Source organism: Triticum urartu, chromosome 3, assembly GCF_003073215.2.
Source record: "Triticum urartu cultivar G1812 chromosome 3, Tu2.1, whole genome shotgun sequence".
Classification (NCBI taxonomy): Eukaryota; Viridiplantae; Streptophyta; class Magnoliopsida; order Poales; family Poaceae; genus Triticum; species Triticum urartu.
Window position 1 is genome coordinate 504261224 of NC_053024.1, and position 19323 is coordinate 504280546.

Consider the following 19323-nt stretch of genomic DNA (forward strand, 5'->3'; position numbering starts at 1 on the left):
TGAAGGTGGCGGCGTGCCCATGGATAGGGTTAGGGTTAGCACACGACAAGCGTGAAGAGGTGGGAGTTAGGGGCGGGGCGCTTCGACGGCGATACAGAAGAAGGTAGGGGAGAAGGGTGGGAATTATAAGATGTGCGCATGTGGGATTAGCCCGGCCGAAGCTTTCGCTGATACTTCGTGTAGTGTCGAAAGACGATGTAAGAACAAAACATAAACGGATGGCGGGAGGGTTGGACGTAGTCGGACAAAAGTTGGCAGCTGCACAGAAAAGGAATTTTGGATAGTAAAGAGGTATAGATCGATTTTGTAGGTCTTTTTTTAGATGATCATTCCAAGTCTCTGTGTAGCTTGTGAGGTCCTGGAAGCAAAAATCTAGATCTCATTATGCCGTCACGTGTTGCAAGTTTGTAATGTTTGGGCGGAGGTACACGCGGTGCTGTGCTAATCCTTTCCTTCGCTTCCTTCCTCTCACAGCAAACACACTCCGCGTCTAGCCGATTTGTATACATCAGCACCACCGCCTCCGCCCTCGGCCCTCGCTCCCATTCCCTTCCCTCAAAAACTTTAGAATTCCATAACTTATGCAACACACAATAAATATGATTGAAATCAACAAAGTCAACAAAATATGGTTGAACTTTGAATGCTAATATGATAACACAAATATGAAAACAATTTCACTAGTAAGGTGAAATATTTCTTTACGTTGTAGAAGCCCTAGAAATCTCCATTGTGGCCTTTAGAGCGCTTCATGTCATCACCCCGACTCACCTACATAGCTCCCTACAAAACTCTCTGGCGTTGTCTCACATCACATGCACTCTTTTCCTTTGTATCTTAGTATATCTCCAGGACGACGTCATAATCAGAGATCCGTGATCGAATAACCAGCCATTCCCCATTGATTTGGAACCCACCGCGTAACCAACACTAATAACTCTAGGCAAACATTGCATCCCGCATCCCAAAGGCAAACCAAAAACTTATAATGAAAACTCAGATCGCCTACTTACCTATCAACGTGACCCAATAGGTTAGTGAAACTCCATCTTTTCAACACAATGGATAGTACATTGAGTGCCCCCATTTTCAATAGCAAGCTAGCCCCTCTGGGCATCTGTACTAGTTTAAGTGGAATACTTCCCACCTAGGCGCCAGGTTGAGCAGCGCCCACATGCCCACCACATGGCCATGCCTCGCCAACTATGGTCAGTAGAGGAGGCCAACTTTGCTTACCAGATACCCAACAACATAGAAAATTTTAGTGTTGCTCAACATATGATATAGCAGATATTCAATATTAAACATGATAACATGAGGTAAACTTTAGTGAAGTTATAGGCATCGCAAGCCGACCCATGAGGAGGGTACCTAAATCATCTTAAGAAATACAAGGGTAAATGATTAATTGCTTTCCCGTTTATAAAAAATGTGCTATTGTCCAGCAGATCAATCACGGAACTTTGGCAACCAAGAAAGATTTAGTATCCTGCAACCAACTCCTCTCCCCCTATGTGTGCAAACATGTTAGGCGAGAGACATATGTATAAATATTCACTAAAAAAACTTTAGAATTCCATAACTTATGCAACACACAATAAATATGATTGAAATCAACAAAGTCAACAAAATATGGTTGAACTTTGAATGCTAATATGATAACACAAATACCAAAACAATTTCACTAGTAAGGTGAAATATTTCTTTACGTTGTAGAAGCCCTAGCAATCTCCGTTGTGGCCTTTAGAGCGCTCCATGTCATCACCCCGACTCACCTACATAGCTCCCTACAACACTCTCTGACGTTGTCTCACCTGCACTCTTTTCCGTTATATCTCAGTATATATTCAGGACGACGTCATAATCAGAGATCCGTGCTCGAATAACCAGTCACTCCCCATTGATTTGGAACCCGCCATGCGTAACCAACATTAATAACTCTAGGTAAACATTGCATCTCGCGTCCCAAAGACAAACCACAAACTTATAATGAAAACTCAGATCACCTACTTACCTATCAACGTGACCCAGTAGGTTAGTGAAACTCCATCTTCTCAACACAATGGACAGTACGTTGAGTGCCCCATTTTTCAATAGCAGGCTAGCCCATTTGGGCATCTGCACCAGTTTAAGTGGAATCCTTCCCACCTAGGCGCCAGGTTGAGCAGCGCCCACATGCCCATCACGTGGCCATGCCTCGCCGACTATGGTCAGTGGAGGCAATGAATTTACACCATTGTTGCGCTACTAGCAACATGTAATTGCACTGCCGACCCTGATCTGGAGCCCCAAGGCCTCCCGGTAGGTCGTTATCATGCTTTGACGCCCATCGCCTCCTCCAACCGGTCGCCCGTCCCATTCCCCATGGGCATAAGCACCATCATGCCTACCTCCCTTGAGAGTGATTCAGTGCAACGTTGTGCATCCCTAATACCCATAGTCATCCTGAGATGACTTCGCCCTAGAGATTGAAGGCGGCGGCGTGCCCATGGATAGGGTTAGGGTTAGCACACGACAATCGTGAAGAGGTGGGAGTTAGGGGCGGCGCGCTCCGACGGCGATCCAGAAGGAGGGAGGGGAGAAGGGCGGGAATTATAAGATGTGCGCACGTGGGATTAGCCCGGCCGAATTTTTCGCTGATACTTTGTGCGGCGTCGAAAGACGACGTAAGAACAAAACATAAACGGATGGCGGGAGGGTTGGACCTAGTCGGACAAAAGTTGGCAGCTGCACAGAAAAGGAATTTGGATAGTAAAGAGGTATAGGTCGATTTTATAGGTCTTTTTTTAGATGATCATTCCAAGTTTGTGTGTAGCTTGTGAGGTCCTGGAAGCAAAAATCTAGACCTCATTACGCCGTCCCGTGCTGCAAGTTTGTAATGTTTGGGCGGAGGTACACGCGGTGCTGTGCTAATCCTTTCCTTCGCTTCCTTCCTCTCGCAGCGAACACACTCCGCGTCTAGCCGATTTGTATACATCAGCACCACCGCCTCCAGCCCTCCACCCTCGGCCCTCGCTCCCATTTCCTTCCCTCAAATCTGCGCCGGCACCACCGCTCCCGTCCCGCTCCCCGCACTCGCCACCGCACGCCGCCACCGGAACCTTGCCGCACCGCCCCCTCCCCTTCGAGATCGGCGCCGTTACTGCTGTTTGCCGGCGGAATCTGAGGGATCGACAGCGGCGGGGCGCGGGCCATGGGGCTCAATCGCTGACGATGCCTGTGCTGCGTAGTGCGGCTCGGAGGGCCCGTGAGGCGCAGGAGAATCCGGCGGCGGCGGCGGCGGCGGAGGCACCGGTTGTGCCACCGGCGACGAGGAGGCGCAGGGCGGCGAGAAGGCAGAAGGCGGGAGGCGTCCGTGAGGCCGCGGTACCGGAGGAAGAGAGGGCGGCGGCGGAGGAGATCGCGCCCGCGGAGGTCTCAGGGGAACGCGCCGGTGAGGAGCCGATGGATGACCAGGACAGCGCCGACAAACAGGCCGGCGAGGATGCCTCTCCAATCCCCGAGACGGTGAGCTGTTCCTACTATGTTTCGATCCACCCATACTTGCTACCCTGAGGTTCACTTTGTTAATGTGTTTTTTTATGGAATTTTATAAGGCTATAAGCAGGTTATTGGTTGCGAACGTTTAAACTATCCCGAGGTTACTCCATAGATTGTTGATATATGTGTTTTAGCTCGCATGGTCCTGTTCTGTGCTGTTTATTCTACCCGCAAATGCGTTAGCTTGCTTGCCCTAGCTTGCATTTTGCCTCTAACTGTTCCAGATAATCCTTTTTTTCTCGTTTAATCTGTGTCTGGTCGTTCTATACAGGTCCAGGTGGCCAGTTCACCTAGGTATAAAGTTGAAAGGAAGCTTGGGAAAGGAGGATTTGGCCAAGTATACGTTGGCCGCCGCATTTCAGCTAATGCTCCAGGCGCAGTTGAGGTAATTGATGATCTGACCACCAACCTGCTAAAAAAGCTGGAATAGTTGGCTTCTGACCTGTGTAACAGTGGAGATAATATTGGCAGTGGCAAATAAGATTTCTGCTTTTGTGTGATAGGTGGCGTTAAAGTTTGAGCATAAGAACAGCAAAGGATGTAACCATGGGCCTCCTTATGAGTGGCAGGTTTATGAGTAAGTGGATTCATGACCTTGTGACTTTTGGGTACTAGTAAAATAAATGCTTTCCTGTAATTCTCAGATATTGCTGCTGAGTGCTGCTGACTAATTTTCATGCCTACAACATGTATAGTATCCTCGGTGGCATTCATGGGGTTCCTCGAGTCCACTACAAAGGCCGCCAAGGGGATTACTTCATTATGGTAATGGCACTTGCTTTGGACTAACATAAGCTTATTTCATTTTGCTCATTTCTAGTTTTTTCTCAAATTGCTTAAAAATGCAGGTTATGGATATGCTAGGTCTCAGTCTGTGGGATGCATGTAGTAATAATTCCCACACGTGAGTTATCAGATTAACCCTAAATTTCCATAGTCGTTTAGGCTCTTACCTGACCATTAATATTACTATTTATTTCGCAGAATGTCAGTTGAGATGGTTGCTTGCATTGCTATCGAAGCTATCTCCATACTTGAGAAAGTGCACTCAAAAGGGTGAGTTGGCATCCCTAACTCTTAGTCATCGACCCTTCCCCTTCGTCTCATATATTTGTAAACAATTGCAGATATGTCCACGGGGATGTGAAACCCGAGAATTTCTTGCTAGGACCTCCTGGAACTCCTGAAGAGAAAAAACTGTTTCTTGTCGACCTTGGCTTAGGTAATTAATTTTACTTGCTCCTCAAGTTACCAACATCGCGACAATCCTGTGTATTCAGCTCTTCTTTAGGTTAGAGATACATTTAGGAGTCTGAATTAATTGGGTGTTTTTTCATTAATGACAGCCACCAAGTGGAAGGATAGATCGACAGGCCATCATGTTGAGTATGATCAGCGACCTGATATTTTCAGGTGACTAGATGACTCCTTTATGATAACTGGCCTGCATCATTTGCATTGTGGCTAACACTTTCTGAATGTTGAATATTCTGCCGTATTGCCTCTATGCGCTCTGTGTCCTGTTTTTCGAGAAATCCATCAACCAGCTGTTACACCAGAAGCCGTCCTTTTTTTCGGTTACTGGCCAGCCATTTTTGTACTTCCCGTTTGTACTTTTTCCTCATTTTCTGTTCCGATATCTTGCGAAACCACTAGCTTTTATGTTCTTCTTAACATCGCCAAATATACCAGATTTGAGTTGGTATCATTCAACAGATCCTGACTGACACGCCTTCTGTTCGGGTATCTTTAGGCTGCTCAGATTTTTTAGATCTTTTGTATTTGTTAGGCCGGTAGATTACCTCTCCCATGAGAGAACTAACTAAATGCTGCATGCAAGCTGTTGCTTGTACACCATGCAGGCATGCAGCCAATGGTAAATGAGTGAGCCAATTATTTGCGGAGCCGTGGTTATTTAGAGCAAGTATAATAGGTTCTAGTCAGCAGACTACATGCTCCATGTCAGCAAAATCCTGTGTGGATTGTGGAGTGAGAAGGGAAGAGAGAGAACGAAGCGGGCGCTAGTTCTACAGCGGGCTGCAGCACAGGAAACGAGAAAAAAGGCACCACATGCAGCTGGTGTGAGAGCTTTTGGCTAGCGGTTCTTCCTCCCTCCCAATCATGTGATGCAGTGCTATAGGCAATCTAATAGCTAATGTACATCCATCCTATTATATGAGTCTACTTGTGTGAAGGCTTTAAGTGACATGGCACAATCATAGAGCCAGCAGCAGGCTTTTCTATTAGCCATGCTCTTACTTGCCATGTAGGTGTTGCGCGTGCTCTCGTGCAGCTAATTGGGTGTGTGTGTGTGACACATACCTGAAAGGAGGGAGTATGTTGATAGCTGCCCGCTCTGACTAGGAAATACAGTCCGTTTTTTGTCAAATCATTGAGATGTCAAATTTAACTTCATGTAATAGTAATCAGTAGACCTGCCATGCCTCTGTGCATCTTAGGCTTGCTTGCACACATAGCTAGATCATTCATACGTCTATACTGGTCTGGTTGTCTTATTGTTTTATCATGGCTGTTGTTTCAGGGGAACAGTTCGTTATGCTAGTGTTCATGCACATCTGGGGAGGATAGGCAGCAGGAGGGATGATTTAGAATCTCTGGCCTATACACTAGTCTTTCTTCTACGGGGACGTCTACCTTGGCAAGGCTACCAGGTAATTTGTGGGACTCACCTTTCCAGTTATGTTGATTCTAGTGATGTCTACATGTAAACTGGTAATTGTTTTTGCCTGCAGGGTGAAAACAAGGGTTTTCTTGTTTGCAAAAAGAAAATGTGCACCTCTCCAGAATCTCTCTGTAGCTTCTGCCCTCAGCCCTTTAAGGAGTTTGTAGAATATGTGGTCAACTTGAAGTTTGATGAAGAACCCAACTATGCCAAGTGTATCTCCCTTTTTGATAGTATAGTGGGCCCAAATCCAGATATCAGGCCAATTAACACAGATGGTGCTCAGAAGGTAGTCTTATTTTGTAGTTTGCTATTTGAAAACATTGCTTCAGTTCTTCTAATCTCTCTTGCAACTTCTATATAGCTTATACACCAAGTTGGCCAAAAGAGAGGGCGCATATCGTTGGAAGGAGAGACAGATGAGCAACCAAAGAAGAAGATCAGGATGGGAATGCCTGCAACACAGTGGATAAGTGTTTATAATGCAAGGCGGCCTATGAAACAAAGGTACCATCTCTTATAAGGCCGAAGATTTTGACTCTGGTTAACAGCATGGTGCACCTTTTTCTTTTTGTTGAGCAACTGTACGTATAACACTGTCAACATAACTGTTCTGGATGTTGCAGGTATCACTACAATGTTGCAGATTCAAGGCTTGTACAACACATTGACAAAGGGAATGAAGATGGACTGTTTATTAGTTGCATATCATCTTGTGCAAATCTGTGGGCACTAATCATGGATGCTGGCACTGGGTTCTCTTCTCAAGTTTATGAACTTTCACCACATTTTCTTCACAAAGTTAGTAACTGCAGTCTGTTTCTTTCATGGCAAAATAACCCCTTAACCTTTCGAGGCAAGATTACATATATAATATTTTTCAACATTACCTATTTATATGTCGTGATTTCTGGTTATTTGAAGGAATGGATAATGGACCAATGGGATAGGAACTACTATATAACTGCACTTGCTGGAGCAAACAATGGGAGTTCCCTGGTAGTGATGTCCAAAGGTAACAAGCTGGCAGTTTAAGGCCCTTTCTATCTTATACAATAGAAATATCATTTTGACTATCCGGCTCTTCTATCCAGGAACACTGTATACTCAGCAGTCCTACAAAGTAAGTGATACCTTTCCCTTTAAGTGGATAAACAAGAAATGGCGTGATGGTTTCTATGTGACTTCCATGGCAACTGCGGGGAATAAGTGGGCGATTGTTATGTCTCGCAATGCAGGGTTTTCCGAACAGGTAATCACCATTTGCACCGGTTGTGTTTGTCTTTACTTGGACACTGCCAAGCTAAGTTCATTTTATTTATTTATTTTGCATTCCTTGTTTGTCATGCATTTATTTTCCAGGTTGTTGAGCTGGACTTCTTGTACCCTAGTGAGGGAGTCCATAAGAGGTGGGACTGTGGTTACCGGATAACAGCAGTTGCTGCGACTTGGGATCAGACTGCATTGATCTTAAGTGTACCAAGAAGGAAGCCTACCGATGAAACCCAAGAGACGCTGAGAACATCTGCTTTCCCCAGTCAGCATGTGAAGGTCCACACTTGCACTACTTACTGATAACGTCTGTAATTCTTATCTTGTGAAATTGTTGTGACAAATTGTGCCCTTTTGTGTCATTGCAGGAGAAATGGTCCAAGAATCTCTACCTTGCTTCAGTATGTTATGGGCGTACCGTATCGTAGAAATCTTTTGCCATGAGGGCTGAAGTGCGGGTTTGCCTCATCTTTTTGATCCAGCTCAGTGGTAGTTTCGTGTTTGTGGGCAAAGTTCTGAATGCGGCCTAGCGTGTTCTTGTGAAGATGTTTCTGCTTGTCGCTGTTAATTATAGAACATAGTGTACAGTAGTAAATGTTTTGTAGTCGTGTTAATCTTTGTGTAGCAGACGACTCTTGACTGTAGTGTAAGGTGATACTTAGATGTTTAAACACCTGACTTAAATGTTTCGTGCTTCTGTCTGGTCGTGTGGTCGTGTGAGAGCCCCAAAGAGGTTCTTGCTTCCTACCCTATCCTTTTGGTCCCGTGCTAAATACTCCCTCCGTAAACTAATATAAGAGCGTTTAGAATACTAAAGTAGTAATCTAAACGCTCTTATATTAGTTTATAGAGGGAGTAATATTCTCGCCAAAACTGACACACCAATTCCATTTCCAAAAGCCGAGCTGAACTTGAAATAAAAACCGAGCTGCATTTTCAGGGCAACAAGTCCTGCTGCAGCTTCTCAAGACCAAATCGTATACAAGCATGACAGGAGAAAGTAGTAAAGGAGCACAAGGCAAGCTGCTACAATGATCTGCACATTCAACTGAATGGTCTTCCCGGCATCCGCGTCCAGGGGCTCGCTCTCCATGCTAGCCGAAGAGCAGGTGTGGAGGTACTCCGCCGAGACGACGTCGCAGCCGCGTTCTGCTCGGAGATCGCTGTCGCTGTAAGCCGGTTTCCCGGCCACGCTCTTGTAGAGTCCACTGCTCCATGCCTGCATTGTGATGATGATGCAGCGTGCATTTGCAAGATCGGCCAGATTTCGTCTGAAAAAAGGGTCACGCTCAAGAGACTGGTGCGTCACCTGAAGCTGGTCTCCGACGGTGACCACGACGGCGCCACCGAGGGGGCGGAACCTGGACCATCCCCGCTGCCGGGAGAAGACGTGGAACGTGGAGGCGCCGGGGCAGAGGTGGAGAGCGAGAGCACGCGGGCAGCGCGAGCTCTTGATCAGCATCCTCAGGATGTCGTCCTGGCTGATAGTGATAGGGCCGATATCGCACTGCCGGCCGTGGTGCGTGCGGATGCAGAGTTGCGAGCCGTTCCTGTCAGCTCTGACCATGGTGGCGCCAACGCTGTCCCGCTGCAAGGCATCCACCAGTTTGGCTGCGGTTTGCTCCAGCTGGGTGAACAGATCGGCTGCCCCGTTCCTGGACACGGCAAAACCAGGGGTTAGCATCATATAGAGTCCTTTGATTAGTTGCCTTCCGACGAAATGGGCAAGTTCGCACCTCAACTGGTCTCCTTCGCTCGGTGACCACCACAGCTCCTCACCATCTTCTCCACCGGCCTCCTCCGGCGTAGGCGAACTCGCCCTCCCCGCCGCAGCAGAGACCAGGCACAAATTGACCCCATGGCCAACCACCTGGAAGCAGCCAAACGCGACGGCCGCCGACCTCAGAGCCTCCACCACCGGACCACTGCCATCCGGCGTGTCCAGCAGGCGCATGTCGATGACTGGGGGAGCCCACGCCGCCTTATCACTCTTCTTCTTCTTCCGCGGGATGGCCCTCTCCGGCAGCCGCAGCACCGGGACCTTGGCGGAGCGACGCAGGAACCTGCCGACCTCGTCATCTTCGTTGCCGTCGGGGCACTCACCGTACTCAGGTGATCCAGAGCCACCGTTTGTCACAACGCCGGTGACCGGAGACGGCGGCGGCGCCCGGAACCCCAGCAGCCGGAACTCTCTAGGCGTCTCGAGGTACGTAACGAAGGATGCAGCAGCCATCGCACCCGGAGCCCTCTAGGCAGCTCAAGATAGGTACTCCAGTAGCGACGGATGCAGTGACCAGGTGGTCAATCAATGTATATATGCTTCTTGGATTGGCAATGCCATGGAGAAATACATTGCGCCATATTTGTACAAGTGCCCAGCTCGAGCTCTTCCGTCCTGGCTTTGTTGTAGGGACAGAGTGTGAAGCTTCCTTTTCTCTGTGGCAGATTGCCAGCTCGAAAGAGAAGATGGTGCAATGATGCTGCATCATTGTGTCAGATGAGCCATACTAGGGAACAGTCTGTGCTGTCTAAATATCCTTCCGCGTTCTGTTAAAGATGTTCCTCGGACGACAAAGTGCTTTGCTCTCTTTGAACAATTGAACTGCTTTAAATGAAGGCCTGCTCAGCGTCCTGTTGTCTGCGACGTTTCAGTCAAGTTCTTTATTCGCAAGCTTTTGCTGTGTTGTATCAGTGCGGCAAATTTTCGTGTTTTGACATTTTTCTGAAACCTATTCAAGATTTGACCCTAGTTTAAAAAATTTTCGAGATCTGACCCTTTTGCTATCGCCAGAGTCCATGGCGGTAGGGTCTAACAGCCTACCGCCAGGGACTTTGGCGGTAGGAAACATCGCTACCGCCAACTGGGCTGGTGATAGTCCGCACAACCCTACCGCCAAGGTGCTTGGCGGTAGACATGAGCACGCACAGTGTTCAATACTTAAAAGGTTTTTGATGGTAGGCATGCAACCCTACCGCCAGAGACCTTGACGGTAGGCTGTTATACCCTACCGTCATGATCCCTGGCGGTAGCAAAAGGGTCAGATCTCAAAAAAAATTTAAATTAGGGTCAAATCTCGAATAGGTTTTAAAAAAGGGTCAAAACATGAAATTTAGCCTATCAATGCCAGTGGTTGAGTACGCACGAGCAGCTTGCATATAACAATGGGTTGAAGTGTTTCGTTCCAACCAACTTTAGTCGTTACAGCATTATTTGGTTCGTGGTATTTCTTTCGTTCTTTTTATTAAGCAAAAATCAACGATGTTGGCAACTCAGTTCATGAAGTGTTGTATTGTTAAATAACCTTGTTTGAACAGAAGCGTCAACAGCGGGGATAGCTCAGTTGGGAGAGCGTCAGACTGAAGATCTGAAGGTCGCGTGTTCGATCCACGCTCACCGCAAGGCAACTTTTTTTCGCCTACTGGCGATCAGCATTTCGATGCTATAGATTCTGGAAAACCATCCCACAAAATGAAAACATGTGGCGGCTTTAATAACTGAATTTGAAATGATATACTTAAGGCATCCTTAAGTTTTTAATTTTTATATTCTGATGAAAACTTTAGTTCTTATAAAGGATTAAATCCTTTTCCACTCAACAGCATATGCAGGAAGAATATACATTCTGGCGATTTGTATCCAAAGACTAATTTAAATTGCATCCAAAATAAAAATTGGATTATGAGTAGAGTCGTGAAGCATAATTTTGCATTGGATTAAGTATTCCAATTTTGAAAATATGAGTATTCTGAAGGTATACATGTCCCTCTCCTTTGTGCTACATCAATTACCATAGCCAGTGCCAGGGACAGCGCAGCCTGCACAACCGGTCTCCGGTGGCAAAAGCGGCAGCAGGCCGGCACATTTTGCATCAGGATGCATGCAGATGCAGCAGGTTTTACAAACAGGAGGCCAATAAACCCACGTACTCATCATATCTCATCACAGCGGCCAGCAAGCGTAGCTCGGCTGCTCATCATCCTTAGTTCAGATCATTCGGAGTTGTGTTACAGGTACATGGCTGCCTGCCCAGCGAAATCGATACATAAGGTACAACAATCCTAACCCGCGCCTCGTGCTACAGGTTTACAGGGCAACAACATTCCAAGTCTCGTGACAGATGCAAAGACACCATTGCAGCTGTCCCATCATCGTCATCGTCTACTGGACCACCCGTTTCTTGGGGGGCTTGATCGAAGATGCCGCGGTCGGGACCTGGCTGGCTATCGAGTTCCGGCGACCTGGTTTACAAATACAGTAGCTTCAGTCAGTACAGTAATTTCTGGTTGGGCAATGCCATGCTCAGGCATGCCATTCACTGAATTTGCATACTGTCAGAGAGCCGAGAGCATTCGCGAAAGAATGTTCAGGTAAATACCAGGCACCAGTGGCCTAGCATATGATAGAAATGCCAGGTTGCTTGCGGCTGCGTACCTATGGTCGTTGACTTTGGGACAGGTTCCTTTGGTTTTGGTCTGGAAGCCGCTGGCTGCCCATTCTTCGTCAGGAAAAATCTGGTCAGTCTTGATGGACCCTTCTGCCTGTAATTGTAGAGAATGTTGTTACACATCCGGCTGAGAGGCGTTTTCTGTGACGTGAGGCCAACAGAACTGATGGGAAACCCTTCTGAGTTCAGAGTGCGGTGTTTTAAGTCATCTTTTGCGGGGAAGTAAAATAAATTCCGGCGCTGGTGTGGTGCATGATGGTTTCATACGAGAGATAATAGAAAAGAAAGCAGAATGGGCACGTACATTCGATCTGCTGCTGACTCTGAAGCGCTGCCGACAGAATACTCGGTTTCACCTACCGAGCAACCATCGTCGGATGCATTATCTTCGTATTCAGTTTCACCTGATCCAATGGACCCTGCATATACATATTGGTGAGTGGGAAGCAAAGGTTATTTCTTGCCTCTGTTGACCGCTGTATAGTTTTGAGACTTCAGCGGTCTTTTACCTGATATTAGTTGGTTCTGTTGGCTTGCCGTAGAGGACTGTTTTAGCAAGCTACTGCCACTTTTATCTGTTAATGAACTGGGAGATTTGACTTTGTTGACTTGAAGCTGTTCGATTTCCATATCCTTTCGCGATATTGTGTCTTTCAAAGACGCAACCTGGATACAATGAGGATGACACTTGAGAAACCGATATAGAAAGAATATTCATGACTGAAAGTGGAAACTATATGATAAGAGTATACCGCAAAGCATCAGCAGACAATATTAATAAACAACAGGCTAAGATATATAAATGTATTTACTCCAGTTAGCTAGACAATGTATCTTCTTTTTTAGTTTTCCATTCAATAGTTAACTTGAGTTTCCCTGCAGACAAGGGTTTTACTTGAGGAGATACAACAAGGAAAATAGCATATAAACTGGCCATATGAACTCTACATAAAGCTTGCTCACCAATGTTTACAGTTCAAATCAAAACAAGTAATTTGAAGTTCATCAGAGATGGAGGGCAAAAAAAACCTGTTCTAGCAGATCTTTTATATCCTTGCCCTCTTTGTTGCTCCTTGCAGCACCTAACTCAACCCCAGAAACTCTTTCAGCAAATTTCAAAGTACTTATGGTTTCTGAACATGATTCCACATCAGGGTTTATCTGAACAAACATTAGCGTCTTTGCTTGCCCACCTACATGAAAAGGTAAATTTTGTAAAAACAAGAAAGTTTGTCCACATACACAATTACTGGCAACCTTATGTTTACCTAAAGAGCTCTGAAGAACTTGAGTCAGTTTGCTGTTTCTGTAGGGCACATGAGCATTCTTCTGGGCCAAAGCAAAGATGACATCTCCAAGAGCAGAAAGAGATTTGTTAATATGTTGTGCTTCCTTTAATCTATCTCCGGTTGCTTCAGATCGCTCTACTCTCTCACTCCCAGCAAGATCAATCAGATGTAGACATCCTCGAGAAGTAGATCCATTCTTCACGTCCAGACCTCTCACATGCACGGTTAAAATGCTGCATGCAAACAAAGCTTTTAGAACTGCTCTATTTGCTTGTCCTCTCACAAGATTTTTATGGGATAACTTCACTTAGTAGTCAAATCTACATACCTATGGGACCTACTACTCCTTTCATTCAGCGCTGTTGATCCAACTGCTCTATTTGCTTGTCCAATTTCCATTAAGTCTAATACATCCGATGTTGATTTGACAGGAATTAAACTCGCATCGGGTACGACAAGTCCATTAGGTTGAGAAGTACTCCAAATACCGAGTGTTTCTTTATGTCAAGAATAACATGTTATACGAATAGCAGAACAAAGAAAGACATGATAACAGAAAGAAAATAGATGTTTAATAAAGGATATCTCTTTTGTGCAATATCATTTGATAGAAGATCCCGGACTTGTTCATTGTATATCTCAACCATTTGCACTTCCACCTCATATGAGAAAGTGTTTCTCCTTTTTAACGAGATATCAAACAAGTCATTTAAAGCTCGATAGTTAACACCCCAATCTTCTTTTGATTTGCCGGGGCCGCTCTAAAACAAAAGATGGCGACACATACAGTTAGTAATGAATATTGTTCCTTCACTTGTATTGGTGGTGGGTACACAAAACATGTACATCTGCAAAAGTTTGCTAAAAAATATACTAACATTAACATATGAAGTATACAAAAAGGACAAGAGTGCAACTTTACTGTTTGAGAAATAAGCTGTGCATATGGTCTCTTTTGTACAATGCACATTTCGTCCTGTCTTCACTCACAAAATTACTGTTGCACATATGTGATTTATTTTGTTTGGGGTTCAATTGAAATGCAAAGGTGTGACTATTAAATCATGTGCTCTAACCCATACAAAGCACATTATTTCCTAATTAGCAATATCCCCAAGAAAGTATATTAATCAAGTTTGTTTTCCTGAACAAGTCAAAGATTAGGTAATACCATTGTGTATGTTTTGCCAGATCCAGTTTGGCCGTATGCAAAAATGCACACATTGAATCCATCAAGAACAGATCTAATCAAAGGCTGGATATCGGAGAAAACTTCAGCTGTAAGGTATTACATAACTCGTTAATGATCAATATTCAAATATACACCAAATTAGTTGTTTTTCGATCAATTACTTAGTTATACCTTGAGAAACATGTGTATTAAAGATCTTGTTAAACTTGAACATCCGATAGCCATCCTTTCCTTGCTTGGAGGGGTTTGAAATGAGAATTTCACCATTCTCACCAATATAATCAACTGCGGTTGATTTCCCGTCTTGACCAGGAAGAAATGGTCTGACACGACAGTATACTCTTATATTACCTGATAAGAAGCAATATATTAACAAATTAGTTACAGTCGCAAAGTGTGCTCCAACAGTAAACAGCGCAAGAATTACCTTTTAGTTCTTGCACTTCATTAAATAACTTCTGATTTTCAGCAAGAACGCCATGGTAATTTTCAGCAGCATCTACCAAACCTTTTAGGTCAAGTCCTACACAATTATGAACGTACCTTTTAGGTCTAGCAAACCAAAATAGTGAAGTAACAAAACACGATTTGTGGATAAGGACAATGCAAATACACACGTCATGAGCAATAGTCTACATACCGATGTTAGATATTTCATCCCTCCATTTCATTTGAAGGGCAAACATTTCCTGCTTAATTGACTGAGACGATATCCTTATATCCTGAAAGAGTTGAATAGTCAGAAAACTATAAACTAAAATCTGAAAGAACTTAATAACACAAAGATACACTACACTAACCTTAATAGACAGTTTTTGGTTATCCATAAAACTTCGAAAAGTATTTGCCTTCTTGCTCCAGAGTTGCGATTGTAGTTCAGAAGCAGTTTCAACTTCTTCAACTCTCTTTTTCGATTGCATAAGAAGAAACTCTGCCTCCTTAGCTCTTAGAGTCAAGTGTTCCTCCATTTGGCTTGTTTTTTCCTCCATCTGCTCCCTGTATTCTTCGAACATCCTACTCATGACTTGAATTTCCTGCTGAAGGTTAGTAACTGTATTCTCTGCATTTTCCTTTTCACGCATCAGCCGGACCATGTCTTGCTCGCCTATCTTTCTTCTCTCATCAATTTTTGACTTCTCTACCTATAAGAAAAACACATGTGTACTATTTTTATCACAATTAGTTGACACTGCATATGCATACAGTACATAACTAATATGTAACCTCAAATTCATATAGTCCAAAATAGAGTTTCCAGCATTTCTAAAAAATAAAAGTTTTCTAGATAGCAAAGCAAGAAAATGCATTGGACAGGGATAGGAGTGCGTTGAAGTTAGCTATCCATGTGCCAGAACCATGACTTGGTTTCGATATCTTATGGGTTTCAACTCTAGCCTACCCCAACTAGTTTGGGACTGCTAGGCTTTGTTGTTGTTGTTGTTGTTGTAAAAGCAAGTAAAATACATGGAAAAACACATGAGACTAATAGAAATATATGAGGATTTATTGAATACCTTAACTAGCTCAAGACGGTTTATTGCCATCTGAAAAGATAAGCATGTGTTGTCAGTATTACAGCGCCTTGTAGACATTTTCTAACCATCGATAATTTCAGGCTTACCTCGTTTTCTTCATTTGTTCCATTTACTAATGTCTCGAGTGCTTTAATTTTTGAACGGTACTTATCCTCGCGTGTTTTGATGATGCTATTTTGCTGAAAAATAAGTTACCATCTGATTAAGGAATTCAATTCACATGGAAAAGGGGCAATTTCGAAACAAACTGTATCCTTACATTTCTAATGTGTTCTGCTTGAATAGAAATGCGGTGCTCAATCTCTTGAACAACGTTCCTTAGTAAATAAACAACTCGCTGAGACAAGTAGGAAAAAGTTAGTCATCAATAACGAAGGATAAAAGAAATAAACATCAGTGTTCCATAAAATTCATTTATTCAAAGTCACCAGAACTAGGCAAGTAGGCATACATGTGGTATTTCTCCTCTTTTTCTCTCAATACTTTCATCCAGAATGCCGTTAACAACTCTAAGAAGTGATTGAGTAGGGGCATTCTGAAAAAAAGATGGCTATCATTAGGAAAAGGGTGAGACGAATAAGTATTAAGTTGGTATGGAATGTGACACTAAAGATGTTACATCTAAACTGTTTGACTGGATCATCTCTGAAATCTTAGCAGCAGGAAGATCTGTGTATTGTCCGCGCTTAAATTGGAAAACCTCATTGGCCTTCTGTCCTGCAAAGGATGGAAAACATAATCATTGATTAACACCCTAAGTCAAAATTGGAGGGGATAAGCAACAGAACCTGGAAGTTATAAATGTTACTTGCTGAACTAACAATGCTGGATGGGAAACATAATAATTGATTAACACACTCGTAATCAACGTTACCAATATACAAAAGCCGCGCTGAAGTAACAATGCTGGGTCATATAAATTTTTGTCACTGTGGCAATTTGTAGAACTCTACAATTCACAGGATGTGCTACATCTAGCCAATGCTAATCATCAGTGCTATGCAGCCAAATACTGAGTATTCTTGTTTGAACTTTCAAATAGAAAGTAATTACAGTGTTTGATGGTCCCGAGATATGGCACTTCATGCAAGAGAATCGAGAAGACGGGCACACCTGAAAGAAGTGGACTTCTTTGTGGGGATTTGGCGTCCCAAAGACCCCTTCTTCTATCCTCCCCAGGAGATCTCCTTCCTGGTGTGGAAACTGGAGCCACAGGCCTTGCAGGAGTCTTAGCAGGATAGTTAGACATATTTTCACCCAATCCTGCTGACACATTATCTCTTAGAGCCAAGAGACACTCTACTATAGACGACATTGATCCCTGTAATCATAGAACCGACAGGAGTTAATTAGGAAATATGAGAACATAAAAGGATATGGACAGAAACACAGAACTACAAATTCATTTGGCAGCTCAAAAGTGATCTGAAGGTATCTAGCTTTATTGTATCTGCCTCTTAAGAACATCTGAACAGATCCATAACCATAAGTGTTACGAGTAAGCATCTAAGGAATGAGGCACATTTAGTCAATACTTTCAATGAACTTGCTTCCATTGTTCGACAGAATTCTACAGCAGCATATGAACATCTAAGTAAGACCACTCTGGTTCCACATCAATAAACCCCTTCCAGCCTTACTAATAACAAGGGCAAAGTTAATGGTATGTCCCATGCCATATATAAATCGTAACCACACAACTGCTACTCTGTGTCTACAAGATTAGAATCCTTAATGCCAAAAAGGTCCAAGTAAGTAAGCAGTAAATACGAACTGCCCTAACATATTAGCCTGCAGCTTGACAGGAGAAAGAGCAGCATTCAGTTGGAACACATAATAGCATCATAATAATTCCAGTATATAACAGCTTCACATGACAGGAGCAAGCTTACCTCCTCAAGATCCTTGACGCTGAATCCTGGCAGCCCCATCTCCGCGATAACAGAGAGGAACTTCTTCACATTTGACCGATGGTCTGATGCATAACCACCCCAAACCCCCTACAGACGAAGAAGCTATATCAGCACAGCAAGGGGAACAGACAGAAAGCATCCACCATCTCTGAGATCGATTAGCCACCTCCAGAACACCAGGCATGAGCTTGTCCGCAGTGTAGCACAGCGCCGTTCCGTCAATAAGGTACTCCCGCAGCTCCTCGTCTGAAGAATCCAGCGGCAAATCGAACTCCGGCAGCAGCCCGCCGAGCCAATCTATCACCTCCGCACGCCGGTCGTCTGGAAATGTTTGCATCGCCGAAACAAACAAAGCGTGAGAAATGGGTACGATGTGTCAAAATCGAAACCTTGAGCTCCCAAATTCAATTTGATACAGTAAGAAAACGACGGTATCCGGACAAAAATTAAGCAAAGCCGGGTGCTAAAGAGAAACAGGTGCGTCGTTTTGCACTGCCAAAATAGGCAGCAAGAAACCTCAACGCCCCAAACACTGGGCCTGACCAGGAGCTCAACAAGAACTGAATCTCCCCAGTTTGAGGTTTCAGCAAACATACACACACGAATGGTGCGTGAAAGAGGACTCTTAAAAGAACCAAGCTTTGAGCACGGCAGCTTGAACTGAGCCATTCTCCCACGGCGAACAGAAAAGGGAAGGCTCAGATCGACGGGCTCACCCGCATGGAAGTCCTCGAACTGGCCACCGAAGGTCCCCATGCCTCACCGCCGGGACTGGAGCGTGCACGGGGCCGGAATGCCGGTCGATCCGGGGCCAGATCGAGCCCTCCGGCGGGGCAAGCGCCGGATTCGGACGAATCTGGCGGCCTGGAAGCAATGTGGGAGGTGGATCCGGAGCAGTGGGGGCTTTTGGTTTGGGTTTTCTTGCCGCTCCCCTCTCCCTTCTCCCCCTCGTGCTGGAATGTGCTTTGGTTTCAGCAGCTCATCCTTTGTTTTGTTCTTTTTCTTCGGTGTTTGTTTTCTTCTTGTGGAACTTTTTCTTCGGTGGTTAGTTGGGGTTTGATTTCGATTTTGCGTGTGCGTTAAGGCCGCTCGGTGGTCAGTCCCTCGTGTATATAGGTAACTAGGTACTGTCTCTCGCGTCCGTTTAGTGTGATTAACTAGGTTTACTTTTTTTGGGGGGAATTAACTAGGTTTACTTATGGGGTTAACGGAAACATTGTCCTTTAATCAGCCTTCATTTTGAAAAGAACAATTAGGACGCACCTATAATTGCGTTTGGAGTTTTTTTCTGACGAAAACTCTTGCAAAAAGAATCATACAGGAACGGGCAATCGCACCACGAAACCGAGATTTGTTCATGCTATTTGGCATGAATTCATACGTTCAACATTCGAATGGTCTCTGTCTGGAGCCTCCAAGAATTTCAAGGATAGTTAGCTGGTTGCATTGCGTGC

The 19323-nt window shown here is 44.5% G+C and overlaps 3 protein-coding genes and 1 non-coding gene across 4 annotated transcripts; 2 read left to right on the forward strand and 2 right to left on the reverse strand.

Annotated features, from left to right (window-relative positions):
• The first annotated feature begins 470 nt into the window (after window positions 1-470).
• LOC125544627 (casein kinase 1-like protein HD16) lies at window positions 471-8192 on the forward strand. The gene is made up of 17 exons (XM_048708367.1): window positions 471-545; window positions 3023-3507; window positions 3812-3925; window positions 4044-4117; window positions 4236-4305; window positions 4389-4444; window positions 4525-4596; window positions 4668-4762; window positions 4887-4953; window positions 6083-6212; window positions 6294-6512; window positions 6588-6730; window positions 6850-7024; window positions 7148-7238; window positions 7318-7475; window positions 7586-7774; window positions 7864-8192. Exons 2-17 carry the CDS (start codon window positions 3214-3216, stop codon window positions 7921-7923), a joined length of 2007 nt encoding a protein of 668 aa, XP_048564324.1. The 5' UTR covers window positions 471-545; window positions 3023-3213; the 3' UTR covers window positions 7924-8192.
• Window positions 8193-8380: 188 nt separating this feature from the next.
• Window positions 8381-9728, reverse strand: LOC125546906. Its single transcript, XM_048711003.1, has 3 exons — window positions 9232-9728; window positions 8805-9150; window positions 8381-8714 (listed from the first exon to the last, which is right to left on the reverse strand). The coding sequence occupies exons 1-3, from the start codon at window positions 9726-9728 to the stop codon at window positions 8460-8462; spliced, it is 1098 nt and encodes a 365-aa protein (XP_048566960.1). The 3' UTR covers window positions 8381-8459.
• A 1093-nt stretch (window positions 9729-10821) lies between these two features.
• Window positions 10822-10894, forward strand: TRNAF-GAA. The gene has a single exon. It is a non-coding gene; the product is annotated as a tRNA-Phe (tRNA).
• A 509-nt stretch (window positions 10895-11403) lies between these two features.
• On the reverse strand, window positions 11404-18920 carry LOC125544625 (kinesin-like protein KIN-14C). The gene is made up of 22 exons (XM_048708366.1): window positions 18586-18920; window positions 18036-18190; window positions 17849-17956; window positions 17070-17277; window positions 16576-16673; window positions 16408-16491; window positions 16216-16293; window positions 16043-16135; window positions 15936-15965; window positions 15222-15563; window positions 15062-15143; window positions 14849-14944; window positions 14593-14772; window positions 14401-14507; window positions 13815-13990; window positions 13558-13722; window positions 13209-13462; window positions 12970-13133; window positions 12450-12606; window positions 12245-12359; window positions 11928-12034; window positions 11404-11734 (listed from the first exon to the last, which is right to left on the reverse strand). Exons 1-22 carry the CDS (start codon window positions 18623-18625, stop codon window positions 11655-11657), a joined length of 2919 nt encoding a protein of 972 aa, XP_048564323.1. The 5' UTR covers window positions 18626-18920; the 3' UTR covers window positions 11404-11654.
• Window positions 18921-19323: the final 403 nt, after the last annotated feature.

Coding starts and splice junctions, on each gene's coding strand:
- LOC125544627 (XM_048708367.1), top strand. CDS start 3,214: ATGCCTGTGCTGCGTAGTGCGGCTCGGAGGGCCCGTGAGGCGCAGGAG. Junction 6,731..6,849: donor AGGCGGCCTATGAAACAAAG/GTACCATCTCTT, acceptor TGGATGTTGCAG/GTATCACTACAATGTTGCAG. Junction 7,239..7,317: donor CCTGGTAGTGATGTCCAAAG/GTAACAAGCTGG, acceptor TCTTCTATCCAG/GAACACTGTATACTCAGCAG.
- LOC125546906 (XM_048711003.1), bottom strand. CDS start 9,728: ATGGCTGCTGCATCCTTCGTTACGTACCTCGAGACGCCTAGAGAGTTC. Junction 9,151..9,231: donor AGCGAAGGAGACCAGTTGAG/GTGCGAACTTGC, acceptor TGCCGTGTCCAG/GAACGGGGCAGCCGATCTGT. Junction 8,715..8,804: donor CCGTCGGAGACCAGCTTCAG/GTGACGCACCAG, acceptor ATCACAATGCAG/GCATGGAGCAGTGGACTCTA.
- LOC125544625 (XM_048708366.1), bottom strand. CDS start 18,625: ATGGGGACCTTCGGTGGCCAGTTCGAGGACTTCCATGCGG. Junction 17,278..17,848: donor GCGTCAAGGATCTTGAGGAG/GTAAGCTTGCTC, acceptor CTATGATTACAG/GGATCAATGTCGTCTATAGT. Junction 12,607..12,969: donor TAAAAGATCTGCTAGAACAG/GTTTTTTTTGCC, acceptor CATTGTATCCAG/GTTGCGTCTTTGAAAGACAC.